The sequence below is a fragment of the Myotis lucifugus genome, unplaced genomic scaffold (genome assembly GCF_000147115.1).
Source record: "Myotis lucifugus unplaced genomic scaffold, Myoluc2.0 scaffold_717, whole genome shotgun sequence".
NCBI lineage: Eukaryota > Metazoa > Chordata > Mammalia > Chiroptera > Vespertilionidae > Myotis > Myotis lucifugus.
The window spans coordinates 226,607-247,061 of record NW_005871765.1 but is presented as its reverse complement, the minus strand read 5'-3'; the positions used below and the strand labels follow the sequence as shown (position 1 = coordinate 247,061).

General features: G+C 48.4%; 1 protein-coding gene across 1 annotated transcript; it reads left to right on the top strand.

Annotated features, from left to right (window-relative positions):
- Window positions 1-3,220: 3,220 nt before the first annotated feature.
- On the top strand, window positions 3,221-18,772 carry LOC106694919 (ral guanine nucleotide dissociation stimulator-like). Its single transcript, XM_023746670.1, has 7 exons — window positions 3,221-3,254; window positions 12,995-13,184; window positions 15,840-16,033; window positions 16,604-16,711; window positions 17,352-17,542; window positions 17,706-17,965; window positions 18,725-18,772. The coding sequence occupies exons 3-7, from the start codon at window positions 15,975-15,977 to the stop codon at window positions 18,770-18,772; spliced, it is 666 nt and encodes a 221-aa protein (XP_023602438.1). The 5' UTR covers window positions 3,221-3,254; window positions 12,995-13,184; window positions 15,840-15,974.
- Window positions 18,773-20,455: the final 1,683 nt, after the last annotated feature.

Below are 20,455 nucleotides of genomic sequence, written 5' to 3'. Positions count from 1 at the left end.
GATCTACCCCCGCTTCTCAGGTAATCTGGCCCCCCCGGGCAAGAAGTTGGAGGAGGGAACAGATACAGAGTACAAGAAGAGATATAGTCTCACTCTCTCCCTACAGGAGTCACAGACTAGCTGGGATAGTTTGTTTCAGCCCACATGTTGTATAATGTTCTACTAGTCTCTGCTCCTCCCCCGCGTCGCCCCCGCCCGCTGCTCACACATAAAAATGGATCTTTTGTCCGAGAGAACATAAAGTTATAATATGAGTAGACGGATTCCCCCCGTCTCTCGCCTAGAGCAGTGGTTCTCAACCTGGGCCGCACATTAGAATCACCTGGGAATCTTTTTAAAATCCTGATTCCTGGGCCTCATCCTCCAGAAATTCTGTTTCGTTGTTACTAATGATGAGGCCCAGAAATCAGGATTTTAAAAAGATTCCCAGGTGATTCTAATGTGCAGCCAAGGTTGAGAACCACTGGCCTAGAGGAGAGACTGTTGGGGTGCTTGTCATGTTCTGAATCCTAATGTTCTGAGTGACGTGGGGGAGTGTTCAGTGTGAAAACTGAGGTGGGCGCTTGTTGTCACTTTAAATTATACTTGAAGAAAAAAAGTACACAAACAGCATGGCCACTGGGCCAGTGGCATCATTGTGTGTGGTTCTGAAGGAGCCTAGCAGCTCCTCGGGTGAAAGTTGAGCTCCGATCCTCATTCTTGTTCAGTGTAGTGGAGCGTGGGGATTGGTTTATAGGATCCAGTCCCACTTGGGGAAATGTCACTTCAGTCTGAGAGTAGATGTAAAATGGGGATGATTATTCGCTCACAGGCCTGCTGTAGAACAGAGTCCCCATCCTCACAGAAATCAGGATGGCCACGTGCAAACCTAGAATGAAAAGTCAGCCACACCCCATGTGGCCAAGAACTAGAAACTGCCCTTTGCAAGGAGCGTAGGCAACAGAACTGGGGGTCCCGGCGGGCGGAGGGCTAGAGGAGAGCTGTCCTTGCGGTTAAGAGTTTAAGGTGCTCAGATGGTATCAGGTTGGTTTAGCAAAACTGGCATCAGAAAGTAGTGGCATAACACCAGGGCCCTGCAGTCACGTGGCAACACTGAGACCGTGGGAACCCCCGCCTCTGGGTGCCGGTTACAGACGCCACGTGGCGGGGCTGAGGGCTCCGACCTGCGGTGGCGGGGTCTGGGGACAGGACCTCCTCCAGAAAGTCTCCCTGAGCCCGGGCAGCATCAGGCTGTGCGACGAGCGCCCGCTGATGGCGTCACCAGGTGACGTCACCTAGAGGGGCCGCTCGCCCGCTCAGAGGCGAGGAGGTGCAGGCTGAGCGGCCACGCGCCTCCCACAGCCCCGGCAGCGCCCGGAGCTGAAGCTGCAGGTCCGACCTGCTGTCACCGGGCCTGGACAGTGCGGAGCCCGGCCCTGGCGGCGAGTGCGGGGCGCCTGAATCCCGGGAGCCGCCCGGACCCACGGGCCTTCCCAGCTAGACCACTCCCCTCACCAAACCCGGGTCTGACCCTCATCCTCCCCACCAGACCCCAGGGGCCCAACCTCCCAAACGGTGACCTTTGACTGCGCGCCCTCACCCTAACATTTCAGTCTCCGAGCCTAACACCTCCCGAACCCCCTCACCTTTGAATCTAATCTTTTAACGGGAACCATTGCCAACCACATCTGGCCCAGCACCACTCCACTCTCCAGTCCCCTTTCCCGCAGCCTTCCTCCATGGAAGCTGCTATTGCTTACCGTGAACGCAAATGAAATAGGATTAATCAAAGAATATCTCCACCAAAAACCTTGAACTAAAGAAGAAATAAAGTCTAACTAATATACATGAGAAAAGTTAACTTCAAAGGTAATCAAGTAATTGCAAAGGAAAGATTCCTGGAGCATTTAAAAAATCAATATTAGTGCTGGGGAGGGTGTGATGAAACAGACACCGGATAGCACTGCTCCGAAGTACAGGGGGCAGCCTTTCTGGAGACAGTTTGACAGGATGTAGCAAATATTCAGGCTCCTGGGCTGGATGATTACATATCCAGGAATTTATCACACATAATAATCAAAAAGTTGGGCCAGATATTAATGTATTAAAACGTTCATCACAGTGTCACTCTTTTTAAAAAAATATTTTTTTAATTGATTTCAGAGAGGAAGGGAGGAGAGAGAAACATCAATGATGAAAGAGAATCATTGATTGGCTGCCTCCTGCAACCCTAATGGGGATGTGCCCGAACCAAGGTACATGCCCTTGACCAGAATTGAACCTGGGACCCCTTAGTTCACAGGCTGACGCTCTATCCATTGAGCCAAACCGGCCAGGGCTGCAGTTTATTTTTATTTATTTACTAGAGGCCTGGTGCACAAAATTTGTGCACAGGTAGGGTACCAAGGCCTGGCCGGCGATCAGGGCCAATCTGTGGGGCAGTGGGTGGGGCAATCGGGGGGCCCCCGCTAGCACCCACCTTGGCCGGCCTGATGCCAGTCCTACCCCCCACTGTCACTGCCACTGGCCTCCCTCTGCAGGTGACTGGTGGGGCTATCAGGGGCCCCCTGCTGGCACCCGCCTTGGCTGGCCTGGGGCCTGCGGGCTGGGGGCAGCTCCTGTGTTGAGTGTCTGCACCATGGTGGTCAGTGCGCGTCATAAGGACCGGTCATTCTGCCGTTCAGTCGATTTGCGTATTAGGCTTTTATTATATAGATTTTTTAATCCTCGCCTGAGGATATTTTTCCATTGATTTTTGGAGAGTAGAAGAGAGAGGAAAAGTCAGAGAGAAATATCAATGTGAGAGAAACACATTGATTGGTTGCCTCCTGCACACCCCTGACCAGGGCCCCGGCCAGGGAGGAGCCTGCAACCGATATACGTGCCCTTGACCAGAATTGAACCTGGGATCCTTCAGTTCACAGGCTGATGCTCTATCCATTGAGCCAAACTGGCTAGGGTGCAGTTTATTTTGAAATACATAAAAAAAAAAATAAGGCAGACTAATGAATAGATGGATCAAATAAGTAGAGTAAAATGTTAATGGTAGAATCTAGCTAGTGGATTGTTCACTATAAAATTCTTTCTACTTTATTGTATGTGTCAATCATAAAATATTGAGGAAAAGATTAAATTTTTTCCCCTAGGGTTACATGATGTTTAAGAATAAATATGACATTTTAACATCTCCATTTATTATAGGTTGATAGTTTGCTTTCTGGGTGTCGATGGAAAGGAGCTCTACAAGCCAGTAAAAGGCGAGATATTTACCAAAGGTAAAGCATACTCAATGTTATGAGCTGCCCAAGAACTGTACGTGCATTGCAATGAGCTGTGTTTATAGCATTGAAACTGAGGCATTATTTCTTTCCTTTTTTTATTAGTACAGTTTTCTTTTTTAAATTTTTTTTAATTTCTAAACCCAGTTGGATTTATTTTTATAAACTTGATGAGCACGTTGTATCTGAGGAATAATCCTAAAGTGATTCATAAATTTGCTAAACTCTAGCTTCCACATATCCTTCAACAAGATCTCAAAGAAAATACAAGTATATACTCCATTATTTTTAAATAGCAAAATAAATAAAACCAAGATCAATAAAAAAATGAAGCCATTAAAATATAGGCTAGGATGTATTTATTCTTTTAAATCTTAAAATAGTTCTAAAGATCTTACTCATTTTTAATTTCTTTAAAACAGAACTAAAATAATTAATTTGCCTTCTCCAATGTTTTCTTTCAGAAAAAAAATAAGGCTGAATTTTCTGCAACCATTTCTCTTAATTGCTGTTCCATATATGCCACAGCATAAAAAGAGATTTTCATTTACTCAAAGTGAAGTTTGACCAGAAATAATTAGCAAATTGTTAGAAAATAATAACTATAAGAAAATTGATATAAGACAATGATGGCGAACCTATGACATGTGTGTCAGAGGTGACACACAAACTCATTTTTTGGTTGATTTTTCTTTGTTAAATGGCATTTAAATATATAAAATAAATATCAAAAATATAAATCTTTGTTTTACTATGGTTGCAAATATCAAAAAATTTCTAAATGTGACACGGCACCAGAGTTAAGTTAGGGTTTTTCAAAATGCTGAGCTCAAAAGGTTCGCCATCACTGATATAAGATAATACAAACTCCAGTACCCTTAGATAAATCACGTGGAAATCCTTTAGCTTCATTTGGATATACAGTTAGATGACTCCATTATGTGGAAAATGTAATTGCATTCTTAAACATATATTCACTTCCCCAAGCTCTGGAAGGTCATCTTTTTTCTGCAAATCAGAAGTCATTTGTTAAATTTAAAAGATATCACATTTCATATTACCTTTAAAGTTTAAAAAAACACTAATAATGAAAAATAATATTGAGGTAACAATGAATGAAATTTTTGGAAATGTATTTAAAATCTTTCTTGCAATTACCTATATCTACCAGGTCTAAATACTGGAATGTTAAGATTAAACTGAGAATTAGAGATGTTCAGCCCTAGCTGGTTTGGCTCAGTGGATAGAGTGTTGGCCTGCAGACCAAAGGGTTCCAGGTTCAATTCCGGTCAAGGGCAGGTACCTTGATTGCAGGATCCTCTCTGGCCCAGGCCCTGGTCAGGGCTTGTGTAGGAGACAACCAATGGATGTGTTTCTCTCACATTGATGTTTCTCTCTGTCTTTCCCTCTCTCTTCCACTCTTTATAAAAAAAATAAAGAAATAAATCAATGGAAAAATATCCTCTGAAGAGGATTAACAACAACAACAAAAAATGTTCAAAAGAGGTAACTTAATTTATTTTGTACTCTGTATGTACCAAGCAGTGTGGTCCACACTGTGAAAACTTTTCTTAATTTTCACAATATACCATGAGAAAATTGAGGTTCACAGTGATTAGTGAAAGGGTTAAAGAGAATAAAATGAGGCAAAGAAAACCTTATTATGTTTAGCAGATATTTTGCAGAAAGCTTGCAGCCTTGATCACAGCATAGCTCAGATAACTAGAAGACACCTGGCATGGGAGGAACCAAGGACGGACCAGCCAGCAAAAATTAATAAAAACCTATCTCTCCCTGCTCTCTTCGCTGATGCCTTTCTAGGTCTCAGCCCACCTGCACCCAGATGGTCAGAATAAATCTTTTTTGATACATTATGGTCTCATGTCATAGGTGCATGACTGCGGCCCACTCCGAACCTTTCAGTTAGTTAATTTCTCTAACATTACTTTGCTCTGAGACATTAGAGTTGAAGGGGCAATAAAAATACCTTAAGTTTGCTGAGAAAAAAAGGGTTCAGTGAAGCAAGAGGAAAAACGTTGCTGAAGTTGCCACGCAGAAGCAGGCTTTGGTCCATTAGAATCCAGTGGAGGAATTACATGGTGGCCTCACTTGGGTCTGGGAGAAACCACCTAAACCTGAAGGTGGTGGGCTTGCTGTTGTGACAGCAACTATAGAAACTGCTGAGTGAACGTGGTGGCTGAGGCAGGACTGTGGGAGGTCCTTGGCCTGTGTAGGCCCAGGTCTGTGACCTGGTCAGAAATCTGTCTATTAACAATTCCAATTTCCTTAAGGTGGGAAAACTGTTCTCTTGGTGGATAAGAGGTTTTGTTTTGTTTTGTTTTGATTTTTAAAAAATCCCTGGGAGAGTTTAAAATTAAATAGAGTGTAAAATTATATAGTCATGATGAGCTAAATCATATTAGAATAGTAATAAGTTTGAATTAAGTTTAGGACATTATTAAGATAATTTCCAGAGGGGTGGTTTTCGGTGGAGGGAGGCAAAGGGGAGGATCTTGGGGGACATCTGTAATAGTGTCAACAATAAAGATAATCTATGTGTTTGGGGTATTTAAAGAGTTTATAACATTCGAAAGAACATGAGGTTCCTTCTACTAGCTTAAATGATAATCTTTTGAAGAACTTTTTTTTTTTTAAATATATATTTTATTGACTTTTTACAGAGAGGAAGGAAGAGGGATAGAGAGTTAGAAACATCGATGAGAGAGTAACATCGATCAGTTGCCTGCTGAACACTCCCTACTTGGAATGTGCCCACAACCAAGGTACATGCCCTTGACCGGAATCGAACCTGGGACCCTTGAGTCCGCAGGCCGACGCTCTATCCACTGAGCCAAACCGGTTACGGCAGAACTTTTACCTTATGCATATATGCATGGCCCATGGACACAGACAATGGGGTGGTGAGGGCCTGGGGTGGAGGGACAGGGACAGGCTGGAGGAGAAAGGGGGGCGAGAGGGGGGGAAGAAAGGGGACATGTTATATTTTCAACAATAAAGAATTATTCTTTTTTTAAAAAATATATTTTATTGATTTTTTTACAGAGAGGAAGAGAGAGGGATAGAGAGTTAGAAACATTGATGAGAGAGAAACATCAATTCAGCTGCCTCCGGCACACTCCCTACTGGGGATGTGCCCACAACCAAAGTACATGTCCTTGCCTGGAATCGAACCCAGGACCCTTCAGTCTGTAGGCCGATGCTCTATCCACAGAGCCAAACTGGTTAGGGCAAGAATTATTCTTTAAAAAGAAATTTTACTTAAGTCAAGCATCCAAAGTGCATAAAAGCAAAATTAAATTTATATGAATTTTAAAATATCTAAGGGAACTTAATTAGCTACATTTATTAGTTGGAGTGATTGTTTAAAGAATTTAGGTCAAGTTAAATTAAACAATAATGAAAGAACGTGAAGGTGATTGTATTTGTTTTGCTAGAATTTAAAATAGAGTAAGATTTATAGGCTGAATTTTAAGCCCCAGGGAAAACTAGGTCTTTAAATTTTATTTTAATAAAATAATTAGTTTTAAACCCAAGTAACCATAAAATAGTCTTCTCTGTGTATCAAAAGATCCCCTATAGCTGTTGTCGGCAAACTGCAGCTTGCGAGCCACATGCGGCTCTTTGGCCCCTTGAGTGTGGCTCTTCCTAAGCCTTAGGAGTATCCTAATTAAGTTCATAACAATGTGCCTACCTATATAGTTTAAGTTTAAAAAATTTGGCTCTCAAAAGAAATTTCATGCCCCGGTGAGGTTGAAACGGCCCCAGTGAGGTTGAAACAGCTCCAGTGAGGTTGAAACGGCCCCTTTGAGGCTGAGATGGCCCCTGTGAGGTTGAGATGGCCTCTGTGAGTTCGAGACGGCCCCTGTGAGGCTGAGACAGACCCGAGGAGGCTGGGATGGCCCCGGTGAGGCTGAGACGGCCCCGGTGAGATTGAATCGGCCCCGGTGAGATTGAATCGTCACTGATGAGGTAGAGATGGCCCCAGTGAGGTCAAGACGGCCCCGGTGGGGTTGAAATGGCCCCGGTGAGGTTGAATCGGCTCCGGTGAGGCTGAAACAGCCGCAGTGAGGCTGAGACAGCCCCAGTGAGCCTGCAACGGCCCCGGTGGGGTTGAAATGGCCCCGGTGAGGTTGAATCGGCTCCGGTGAGGCTGAAACAGCCGCAGTGAGGCTGAGACAGCCCCAGTGAGCCTGCAACGGCTCTGGTGGGGTTGAAATGGCCCTGGTGAGGTTGAAACGGCCCCTGTGAGGCCGAGATGGCCCCTGTGAGGTTGAGACAGCCCCTGTGAGGTCGAGACAGCCCCTGTGAGGCTGAGACGGCCCCAGTGAGTTCACTCATTTACGGATAATAAGAAACATTATAGACTGATGAACAAAAATGGATACAGAGGCAGAGCAGCATTGAGCAGAATGTCAAACTACAGTGAGAACCTTGGGGAGGGTTGTGGGGAGTAATAGATCAACCGAAAGACTTATATGCATGCATATGAGAATAACTAATGGACACAAGACACTGGGGGGTGGGGGAAGCCGGGGGAATGTCAAGGGGGAGAAAAAAGGAGACATGTGTAATACTCTTTGTAATACTTTAAGAAATAAAAAAAAAAAGAAAAGAAATTTCAATCGTTGTACTGTTGATATTTGGCTCTGTTGACTAATGAGTTTGCCGACCACTGCCGTATAGTATAGGGCCTATACAGTCATTTTAAAAACTCACATTGAGACTTGCACGTCTGAAAGTGTACTTTAGCCCGTATGTGTGCTTAATAATTGGCTGGAGGGAGACAGAGTAAAAATAATTTCTACTGAAACCTTCAAAGACATGTTCAGGCTTCCTTGCACCCCATGATGCTAAGTAGTGGCCATTCCTTTCTAACTGACCTGTTGGGGCTTTGCTCCTCAGCCTGGGAGTTTTGAAATTTTATCACGATGTCTTTGTCATTTTTATCTTGCTCAACATTCAGTGCTTCTTTTCAGTTTGAAAACTCGTGCCTCTCGTGAGCTCAGGGAAGTTTTCATTTACTAATGTTACTAAATTATGTTTTTTATTCTGCGCCTCTGCTTCCCCCTGAAACACCTTTGAGTCAGGAACTGAGCCTCCTGGCTGTACCCTACTCTGTTGGTCTCATCTCCCCTAGTAGTTTTTGTTTGCACCTGGGAGATTCTTTTAAGTTAAAAGACTTTCTCTTTTAACTTTCTATGAAATGTTTGGTTTCAGTAGACATATTATTTACAAATGTGTGTTTTTTCTTTTTGTTTAATTGTTCTTTCTTTTTTTTATAACATCATGTTCCTGTTTTCAGATTATCTCCTTACTAATCTCATAATTAGGAAAAAAATTAAAATTTTTCTTCTGTTCTCTGAGTTGTCTTTGTTTCCTCTGGGCTCAGATTATTTATTTATTTGATTTTGGTTAGTCTTAAATTTTATCTTCCATGTGTAGGGAGTGGCTATAGGGTCAAGCCTCGGACTGACCTGTGGCCGGGCCACAAACAAGTCCCAGCTTGGAGGGCAGAGCCCTCCTAGCATAATTAAGCTTGACCTTATAGTCCTCCCTTGTTCCTAGGTAGCTAATGGGCTGTGGGAGGTGCAGCAGGTGCTGCCAAAACAAGGTGAAACTTGCAATAACATTGTAAACATGTTGACCACTTCCCTTGTTTTGCTTTGTGTGCTCTGACTATAAAATAAAGCTTTGGCTTGCAGGCTGGGTCACTATGTCCTCATCCAGGCACAAGTGAACATACATAGCCCCAACTGTATTCTCTTGTCTGTCTTCTTTAATCCTTCACTGCCCCTCCTCAGGTTCACCCCTGGCCGTGCTGAATGCAGTTCACCATGTTGCTGGTTTTCTTTATTACGTCCAGTGGTGCTTGGGTTTTCCATTTTTATTTAAGAATGAGGGCCTAGGTTGATTATTGTAGAGAACCTTATAGGTTTTTCTACTGTTGTATATCTAGATCTCCTTCCTACTGGTACTCCCTGAATGAGAATGAAGTTCTCTGTGTGTGGGCAGGCATTTGCAGGGGCTGGGAGTGAGCCTTTAGCCTGAGGAGCCCACAGTGCCAGAGTAGGGTGGGCTGTACCCTGGTGTACAGGGAAGTTCTTTAGCACCTAGAAGTCTCCCCAGGTCATTCGTTAACTTGTTTTAGAGAAGAGTGCCCTGGTAAGGAGGGAGAGCAGTGAGGGGTGAGGTAAGAGAAAGGGGAGCTAACTGTCAGGCTTTCTGTACATAAATAGACTTATTTAATAGTCAAAGACTTATAGAAGGGCCTTAACTAAATCTGGATTTAATCAGCATCTTTACTCTCTCCCTGCATAATAGAAAGACCTTGGATTGCCCTAAGACTGATTTCCCTCTTTATCACTTAGGTGTTATGAATATGATTTAATTTATAAAATACATTAATATATAAATAACATAATATTTAAAGTAGCCTCAGCTGTAGCTCATTTTTGGTGGTTTTTATAGTTCTCACTTGGATGTCTAAGACTTAAGCTAAATGCTATGAGCTGTCTGTGGAATAACTAAAACTCTAAGTGAATGGACAGGCCAAGGTCAAGGGGACATGCATGTGATGGGAAGAGGCCGCTGTGGGGTCCTCGGCTCTGCCTCCGCATCGTTATTACCATTGACGGGCTGTGCTCCCCTTTTAGAACCTCACTTTCTCCATCTGGAGGGAGGGTGGCTCTAAGGGTTGAATGAGGCGATGCCTGTAAACTGTTAGCATCCCTCTTGGTGCACACTACCTGTTAGCCGTATCCTCATTCTTAGTGTCCTCTTGGCTGGGTCCTAGGCTTGTGGGCTTTAGGGTAGGTGGAGAAGCATTTTCAAGTCCGGTGCTGTCCTTATTTTAGAGGCAGGACTCTGAAGCCTGGGGTCACTTAGCTTTCTGAGCTTTGTTTATCATATCTGTGTGCCTGAGAGCAGGGCTGTGAGTATCCCAGGCTAATGGGTGGAAAAGCATTTACATGTGCACTTTTAAACATAAACCATACAATTACTAACTGCCTTACCTGCTTAAAGACTTCTGTATGATTTTTTTAAATGTGTATTTTTTTATTTCAGAGAGGGAGGGAGAGGGAGAGAGATAGAAACATCAATAATGAGAGAGAATCATTGATTGGCTGCCTCCTGCACACCCCTACTGGGGATGAGCCTCTAACCTGGGCATGTGCCCTGATTGGAAATCGAACCATGACCTCCTGGTTCATAGGTCAACAGTCAATCACTGAGCAACACTCGCCAGGCATTTGGGATTGGGGCCCATCTTTACGACAAACCCACTCTGCCTAGAATGTAGCCCTTACCAACTACAAAGCATCTACAGCAGGCGTGCTCAAACTACGGCCCGCGGGCCACATGCAGCCTGCCAAAAACATTTATCCGGCCCGCCAGGTGTTTTTGCCGCTGCCTGTCCTGCTTAGCAGCTGACCCGTCCCAGGCCCGCAGTGCGCATGTGTGGAATGTCTGAGGGACAGTGAACTGGCCCCCTGTTTAAAAAGTTTGGGGACCTCTGATCTACAGTACCTAGAAGGGAACAAAACAAAAAACAAGTTATTTCATTTGGTTTATATTCCAACTTACTCATTTACATTTCTTTTCATCTTACTGTGTAAGGGTGGCCTAGTCTCATACTGGTATTAACTTTGTCTTCCAGCAACTATTGGAGTTGTCTTTTCTTTAAAAGTGAATATAATAGGAGAACCAAGATGGTGGCATAGGTAAACACCGGAAATTGCTGCCTCCCACAACAACTTCAAAAATACAACTAAAAGACAAAACGGACATCATCCAGAACTACAGGAAGGCTGGCTGAATGGAAATTCTACAACTAGAAGGAAGGAGAAAAGTACACTGAGACTCAGAGGAGGGGCGGTGTGGAAGTAAAGTGCAGAGGTACGGAGGCCCACAGGACAAGGGCTGGCAACTGAGGACGCAGCTGTCTTTTTGAATCAGGAGGGAGACACAAGCTCCCGACTGCTCTGAACGCCAGTTCCGGGAAGTCTCTGGGGACCCAGACTCATACGGGGAGAAACTGGACTGTCTGGCAGTGGGCAGAACTCGGAAATCGAGGGCGGCTTTCTCTCAGCGGTGCTTGCAGCGATTGCTGAGAAGCGGGGCCTCTTAGGGCAGGACTAAGGATCAGCCATAGCTGCTTGCTCCGCCCTGTTGATTCCCTGAGACCCCGCCCCACCCAAGCGGTGTGCAGAGGCTTTTGCATATGAATGCCCTGGCCCTTTGCAATCTGAAAATTACCTAACAAACTTCAGCTGGGCCAGACAGACCCAGAACTTCCAAGAGAAGGCCCAAGGCAGCTTGCATTGCTTCACAGCTGGGCCTCATCTGGGCACCTCCAAACCCCAAACAATGAAGGGGAATCTGCAGATCTCTTCGTAGCTCCTTCTGGGTAGCCTCAGGCAGAGGCTAAATTAGCACCTCCTTAGATCCAAGAGCCAGTGTACCCAGTAGTCAGAGTGGGATCATCCAGATTACAACTCCTCAGATCCATAAGGGACACAGTCAGGGGGCAGACTCAGCACCAAGGCCCCACTGAAGCAAATCTTGCCCCAAAAGGGTGTCTTCAGCACAGAAGTTCTCCCACCGTAGACACAGCTGATTCTCACAGCCAATTGGCCTGGAGGTCAATTCCTCCCAGTGATACCTACAACAATCAAGGCTTAACTACAAGACTGTGCACAAAGCCCACAAAGGGGTGCACCAAGAGTGTCCACCTCAGGTAATTGGAGAGACTGAGCCACTGGGCCCTATAGGACACCTAGCACACAAAGCCACTCTACCAACACAGGGAAGCATAAAAATGCGGAGACAAAGAAACAGGTCACAAATGACAGAAATGGAGGAAAGCAAACTACTGGATATAGAGTTCAAAACCACGGTTATAAGGTTTTTCAAGAATTTTCTAGAAACCGCCGATAAATTTAGTGAGACCCTGGAGGATATGAAAAAAGACCAACTAGAAATTAAGCATACACTGACTGAAATAAAGAATAATATACAGAGATCCAACAGCAGACAAGAGGATCGCAAGAATCAAGTCAAAGATTTGAAATACGAAGAAGCAAAAAATACCCAACCAGAAAAGCAAAAAGAAAAAAGAATCCAAAAATATGAAGATAGTGTAAGGAGCCTCTGGGACAACTTCAAGCACACTAACATCTGAATTATAGGGGTGCCAGAAGAAGAGAGAGAACAAGATATTGAAAACTTATTTGAAGAAATAATGACAGAAAACTTCCCCTACCTGGTGAAAGAAATAGACTTACAAGTCTAGGAAGCGCATAGAACCCCAAACAAAAGGAATCCAAAGAGGACCACACCATTTCAAATGTTTAACTCCCTGCCCAAGTATCCTATGGACCAATCCCAGCTCAACAGTCCTTGTAGACTTTCTTCAAACCTTACACATCATCTCACTTAATAGTGCTGTGTATTAAAAAAAAATGGGAAGGGATTAAAGTATTGGATATATTTCTCTACAACCTCACATCCCATAGAACACGGCCAACCATTGAAATGCGGCCCGGTCAGGAGCTGTGGCCCTACCCATCTCCATATCATTCCATTGAGGACGTTGTTTTCCTCAGTGATTCAGGCTTTCACTCTTGTTAGACCTTGATGTGAATCAGTTCTTGCTACTTCAGCAGGGCTGCTGGAACAACCTCACTGTGTCCTAATAGACTGTCTGATTGTCCTAGGTCAGCCATTACACAGGAACACAGATGTGGTGGAAGGTTCCTGACACCTCCTGGCTCAGTACACGCTCTGTCTTTGCAGACCTCTAAGGAGGACATTATGGAGGTGGTGACCCATGGGCCCGGCTACACCACCAACCAGGTCAGGGTGCAGGTGAACCAGGCTGATGACACCATCCAGTATCTGTCTGAGGTGAGAGCTGGCCCCAGATGGTTTCCACACCCAGGACCTCAACATGACCAAGGAGGGCTGAGAATCCAGACTTCAATCTGCAAACTCCCCCAGGGCCCTTCCAGGGCTTTTCCACTAGCGTGTCCACAGACATATAACAAAGCAATCTAGACCTCTACTCCCCCCACCAGCTACACAAGAGAATAGAAAGACACTCCTCACATATTTGTGGGAATTTTAAAGACTATAATAAGTTGTTTTATCTCACAGTAGGCCAGGAGCACATTTGGATTTTGCTATTTTGATGTTGTAACTACTCGCCCCAGGTAACCTGTGGAGCAGTCAGCTCCACTGTCCTTTCAGACCTTCTCTAAGCCTCACTCATCATCACACTTGACTGGGTGGTTTGTCAAAAATATGGGAGGAAGCAAAGTACTGGATACTTTTCTCTGCAATTTGTCATCTCACAGAGCAGGGCAAACCACCCTAGGCCCACTGGGTCAGGAGCTGTGGCCTACACACCCCCATATCATCCCATAAAGGACGCAGTCTTCCTCAGGGACGCAGCCTTTCAGGGTTGTTGACCGTGACATGATGCATCTCTGCTGCTAGTTCAGCAGGGCTGCTGGGAACATCCTCACTGTGTCCTAACAGACAGTCTCAGTTTGCCAGGGCTGCCATGGGGTAGAGCCGCAGATTGGGGTGGAAGGTTTCTGAAGCCTCCTGGCCCGGTACCGGGCTCTGTCTTTGTAGAGCCCCAACCGGGACATCACTGAAGGGCTGGTCAACGGGTTCAACTACTCGACCTCCCTCGACCCGGGGAAGGTGCATCGGGCCACAGACACCATCCAGGGCTGGACTCAGGTGAGAACTGGCCTTGAGGGTCTCTACACCCACAAACTCAAGACAACCTGGCAGTGCCCAGAACCCAGACTCAAATCTGGGGGCCCTAAGAGGCCCTCCCACGGCCCCTAGGGTGTGCCTCAGCCCCATGACAGAGGAATCCAGGCCTCCACTCTTCCCTCCAGTTACATGGGAGAGTAGAAAGACGCTCCTCATATATTTGTGGAAATATTAGAGTGAAATAATATTGTTTCACTTCATGGTAGACCAGGATCACTTTTGCCTATCGCTGTTTTTATTATTTAAACTACCCTTGCCAGTATCCTGTGGAGCACTCAGCTCCACTGTCCTTGCAGACCTGGCCCAATAACGGAGGTCCTTTGGCCAGCGATGCAGCCTTTCAGTGCCGTTGGACATGGGCCTAATGCGGTTCAGCTGCCATGTCAGCAGTGCTGCCCGGAACACTGATGTGTGTCGGAATGGACTGCGTTAGGTTGCTTGCTTGGGCTGCCATAACATAGGACCACACTGGGTGGTGTCAGCAGCAGACATTCATTTTCTCACAATTCCAGAGGCTAGAAGTGAGAGATGGTGCTGTCAGTGGGGCTGGTTTCTCCTGAGGGGTAGGTCCTTAGCTTGTAGATGGCTGTCTTCTCTCTGTGTGTCACATGGACTCCCCTCTGCACTGCCACGTGCCCTCCCCTCCTCTTCTAAGGACACTGTTCAGATTAGATCAAGACCCACACCACTGATTTCACCTTAATGACTTGCTTAAAGACTAAAACTCAAATGCAGACACATAATGAAGTTCTAGGGATCCCAAAGTCATGGAATTGGGGGGACACAATTCAGATCACAACATGTACCACCCCCTCTGGAGATTGACGCCCACTGCTGGTGGAAGGACGAGCACATGTAAAATGTAACGGCTGCAGGCAGATTCCAAATCCAAAGGGCTGTAGCAGGGACGGTGCCAACAGCAGTTTCTGATGATGGCTGCTGCCTTGCTCCCAGCCTGGCCCAGGGTTTTCTCACTCATTTAAATTTTCACCTGTCTGATGTCGGGCTGTCCAAGGCAATCACAGTGTTCCTTCATTGGCAATTGCCTCAAGGGACACTGAGTCACCTGTCATGTTACACCCACCACATGGATTAGCTCCTCCCCGAGTCCTCTGCTCAGATTCATGCCTGATGATCACCTTTCTCTGGTCTGGAGTCTGCAGGCATTTGCCACTGGGATCTCCATAATGAGGGTCTTAAAATGCCCTTTAATAAAAGGATGAAAGAAAAGTGTCTTTTTAAAGGTCAGTGGTTTTCATAGGCCATGTCTATCGTGTACACTGTCCCCACACAAGGAATGGGCAAGGTTCCCACCCCCTTTTCATTCATGTTGGGAGCAGATGAGTCTCAGGTAGCTGAGAGAAAATGTCATCCAGGACAGTTCACAGTTCTGCCCTCATGACCTTGAGAAGACATGTGACATCCCTAAGCCTCTGTGTTCTCATCTTTATAATGGGGATGTTTCTTAAGGACTCACAGGGACAATGCCCCTCATACAAACTATTAATACAAGGGGTTTGTTGTTCCTCAGCTAAAACAAATAAGCAAGCAAACAAAAAATATGCCTAGAAGGTCACAATTGTATGAACATCCCCCACCCTCCAAACTAAAGTGAAACTTTGAAAGCCTAGAACCTCATTCAGCCTGGGCCCTCCTGTCCCTCCTGTTGTGCATGTCCCTGAGGGGCTGGGACTCCTGTGTGAGCTCCAGACCTCCATCCTCCCGGGATTCTTGGTGATGCCGCTGACTGGATGTCCCTCCTTGCCTCCTCAGTGTGCAGCTGAGTTCACTCTGAGACTACATGAGGCCCGCAGGATGTGAGCCCTGCAGAAAGGCACGTTGGAGAAGGTGGCAGGGTCCCTGGTACCAGCTTTCCCGGCTGGAAACATCCCCCACATCTGCACCCTGATGCCCACCCACCCGTCCTTCTCCAGAGCCCAGTGGTTCCTGGACGAGCTGTTAACTAGGTGAGCACGGGTCAACTCTTCGTCACAGTGGGGACTCTGCCCACTGCTAGCTGTGGGTCTTGACAACGTCATCACATCAGCCTGAGCCTCAGAATGCTCCTCTGAAAAGTGGGGTGGTACAGGATCAACCTCATAGTGTTCTGTTAGGTATGGCTATGGGGACAAGCCATGGCAGGGCCTATCTGCTGCCAACTCTGCAGAAAGGGCTGCTGGACCAGCTGTGGTTGTTCGTGCCAATTGTGTCTCTCTGTCCCATGCAAAGTCCCCTGACTCTCCCATCAGCGGCCTGTGGCATCTGAGTGTGGAAAAGCACATGGGAAACAACCTGTCAAGCAGTGTGAGATGTCACCTCGCTGACCTTGTCCTGGTCCTTGGTGTAGCCACATGGGGGATGGCAGGGGAGAGCAGGGCTCCAGGCCCACTCAGATGCACTTGACAATGTGCATTCAGCTCCTACCACAGGCAGGAACTTTTAGAGACACTTAGCCTGACTCAAGGAATGAAGCAGACACAATCCCTGGGCCTCAGTTCTAGTCAGTGTCAGACAGTCACACTGTCCATCATTCGCAGGTCCTGTCCACCGTCCATCAGATCAGATGCCATCAAGGTCTTTTCCACGTCTGGAGGGACACCTCCTCATAATGACCGGGGCGACACACCGCAGGAGCAATTAGCAAAGTGAGTGGCCTGTGGGTGCAGAAGGAGGGTCTCCTGTGTTAGCAGAGTGGGGGCTTAGGTAGGGCAGGGCCTGGCAGAACCCTGATCTTACACATCTTCTGATTCCCAAGGGAGGGCTGAGCTCTGGTGGCTTCTATTCCAGGAGGACATGAGTCAACGAGGACAGTGGGTGGGGTCCCGGGCCTTGTAGACCCAGAGGGGACGCTGGGCTGAGTTGTGCCTCAGAGTCCCATCCCCACCACAGACCCACCCCACTCTGCCTGCCCCTCTCCATATCCATCTCCCCTGACCACCGTGGCCAGGCTCAGACTGGATTGTGGTGAGCAGGCTGCTCACAAGTCTGTCTTAGTCCTCAGCCCAGATGCCCAGGGGCCTGGAGGGCTGGGGTGGGCAGTGCACGGGACCTTCAGGAGAGCTGCCAGTGGAAAGAAGAGTCTCACACAGACTCCATGTTGAACCTGCTGGATCCCACACCTGCTACAACCAGGACAGCCATACAGGGGCCGGGGGTGGCATGGGGCTGTGCCCTGGAAGGGGAGGGGCCTACACAGAGGCTCAGTCCCAAACAAGGTGCCATGGGAGGGCAGAGTGGAAGGAAAGACCAGGACTCAGACTCTGCTGCCCACCTGCCTCTCCCCAGGGCCACCGCCTGTGTGATGGGAACCTGGCCGGACCGGGTACAATATTTGGGCCAGCCCCTCCTTTCTCCCTGGTTCATCCTGAAGCAGGCCTTGGTGCTGCACAGCCGCCCTGCCCCACACCCGGTGGGCCTCGTCAGAAGTCTTTGGGTGGACCTGGCGCATCTAGAGCCCACTGAGGCACAGTGGGAAGGTGAGGGGACTGCAGTTGGGGAAGATGATTGGGAGAGTGGGGCAGAGGGCGGGGATGTTTCAGGGGCCAGAATTCCCTTAAAGGCAGTCGCATCCTTCCTGTCAGTGGAAATGCATGGGGAAGTGAGGCATGTGTGAGAACCTGTCTCTTTAACCTGCTCCAGAACCACCTCCAGAGTTCAAGCTCACTCCAGAGCCAGAGGAAGGGCCTGCTCCTGGGCTAGAGCCTGGTCCAGGTGTGGTAGTGCTGGAGCCATCTGGACCACCAGCTCTGATCCGAATCCCAACAACAGAGCCAGCTCCACGCCCAACAACTGACTACCCCAGGGCTGGGACCCCTAAGCACCTTACAAGGGAGGAGAAGCTTACCATCCTAACCTTCCCTCCAAGGCTGGTGGCCGAGCAACTGACAGCAATGGATGTGGTGAGTCTGGAGCTCTCAGGGTGGGTGGGACAGGCCTTCCCTCTGCCCTCGGCCACCCTGACCTGCCTTTCCCTGATCCCAACTCCTATGATCTTCATGCAAATCTCAGCTCCACCACTTTACCACCCATGGGTCCTGGGCAACTTTCTCAACCCCCAGCCTTTGCTGTCCACCTGCGGACAGTGGAGGTGGGCACCCCAGGCCCTGCTGCACAGAGTGGCTGTGCAGATTCAATGAGGGCGAGGAGGCAGGAAGCTGGGTTTGACCCGGCCCAGTCTGTGGGGAGGGGAGCTCACCGCGTGCAGCCTGATCCATGGGTCGCACACATCTATGTTCCCATGGGGCTCAGCGGCATCAGCACGTATTAGGCCCCTGATGTGTGTTTAACTACAAGGGAGACAAACAGCTGTGGTGGTGGCTGCCACAGGGGAATGTGCACTGAATGGGGATTCAGACCAGAGGGTGTCAGATGCTGGAAGATGCCCCCTTGGGGTGAGCAGACTTGAGCCACTTCCTGGAGCTTGGAGTTAGTGAGGATGGGCTGGAGGCAGATGCTCCTGGCCCTTCCCCTCCAGTCTTGGGCCCTGGGTCATCCAGTGCTTGGTGCCCTCGGTGGACAGAGAGTGAATCCCATGGACTCCAAGGCTCAGGCACATCCGCAGCTTCCTGAGCTTCAGTTTTGACCAGTGTCGCCTTCAGGGGACTGGGGACCCTGAGCTGGGGTGTGGCAGGGCTGGTGACACTCCTCTTTCTCCCCAGGAGCTGTTCAAGAAGGTGCTGCCCCACCAGTGCCTGGGCTTCGTCTGATCCCAGCGGGCCAAGCCCGGCAAGGAGCACATGGCCTCCACTGTCATTGCCACCGTAAGACACTTCTGTCACGTGGCCTCCTGTGTGATCACCACCTTCCTTGGGGACGCAAGCATGATGGCCGGGGACAGGGCCAAAGTGGTGGAGCACTGGATTAAGGTGGCCAAGGTCTGTGAGGGGAGGCCCAGCAGCGTCCCTATGCGGAGCCTTGAAAAATGCCTCTGCTGCTTGGTCAGCTCTCAGGACTGAGGCCTGAGGTCTGAGCCCCAGCACAGCCTCCACGTCCTCTCTTCCAGGGACTCGTGGACCTTGATGCCCAGGTCCTGGTGTTGGGAGGCTCACTTCCTACCTGGCTCCTTCCTTGGGTTGAGCTGGGATCCTCATCTTCTGAGAGTTGGTTTTTGGCTGCTAAACGTGCCCAACCTGGGCATCTTTCTCACCAGGAGGGTGTGTCCATCAAGGGGGACTGAAGCAACAGCTACAGCTCCCACCTCACAGCCCATGTCTCCCCTTCCCCAGGAGTGCAGAAGCCTAAGGAACTTCTCCTCCCTGCACGCCATCCTGGGCGCTCTGCAGAGCATGTCTGTCCATCGTCTGAAGAAAACATGGGAGAAAGTTTCCAGGTGCGTAGGCCTCTCCCATCAGAGGAGGCGTGGGGAGTTGTCACCCAAATGTCTCCCAATGTCCCCTCACCTCCTGGGAGGCAGCCAACCCTGGGGACAGGGACTGGGCTGGTGGGCGGGGCCTCTAAGGCTCCCTGGGACCTCAGGCCACTAGCTCTGCTTCAGGAGTCATTTTCCTTCATTGTCAGAGACGGCATTGAGCCAAATGGGAGATTTTCAAGTGTTTTCAGCACCTGAACCGTATGCCCAGTTGAATCCCAAACTGGTTAAAACAGAGCTGCTCCATAGAAATGGGAAGGGAGCCCACGTGATCAGCATGAGAGCCCTGCCCCAGTCCCATGGAGACCTTCCTGCTCAGAGGAACCCTGAGGCAGTTTGAAACATGACATTGCCAACAAGAATTTGTCCTTAATCCATCTCCCCCATCTTTCCTAAACATGTCTTTCCTCTTTCCCTCCCCTCAGGAAGCGGGCAGTTACTCTGCATACACTGTGCAAGAAAGACAACTCACTGAGCAGGGAACAGTTCATCAAGGTAGAGGGAGCCTGGAGGTCTGCAGAGAGGAGGGCGTGAGGGAAGGGGGGACTGCACAGGATGCGGCTGTGGTAGTTTGTCACTTGAAGATTCTCTGAAAATGTTAACCCTCTGGGTCCCGATTACCAGGAAGAGGGATGTGTTTGGTCCATGGGCAGGTGGGGTTAGAAGGGCACTTTCAAGGGCAGGAGGCCCCGGTCATGGCACACAGGATGGAGACCATGCTGTTCCAGGACAGGGTGCAGAGCTGGCACATTGAGCGGGTCTCTGGCTTCCATGCTGGCCCCTCCCAATTGCACTTTGCTTCTTCCAGTCTGTGGGGTGAATGGGTGGGTGGGGGAGGTTTCTTCCCCAAACCAGCCCAGCCTGTCCTCAGGATGCCAGGGCCCTGCTGCCACTTGTGTCTTCTCCACACCTGCAAGGGGAGTGCCCTTCCTGCCCAGGATGGGCCCTGCAGCAAATTCCCACGGGAAAGGGGAACAAAAGGACTGCTTGGCCTCGGGTCCTACTGGCTGGACCAGAGACA

Bases quoted from the DNA above. Each gene is read 5' to 3' on its own strand.
- LOC106694919 (XM_023746670.1), top strand. From the start codon at position 15,975: ATGCCCACCCACCCGTCCTTCTCCAGAGCCCAGTGGTTCCTGGACGAG. The intron at 16,712-17,351 runs GTGAGTGGCCTG...GCCTCTCCCCAG, and splicing joins CCGCAGGAGCAATTAGCAAA to GGCCACCGCCTGTGTGATGG. The intron at 17,543-17,705 runs GTGAGGGGACTG...AACCTGCTCCAG, and splicing joins CACTGAGGCACAGTGGGAAG to AACCACCTCCAGAGTTCAAG.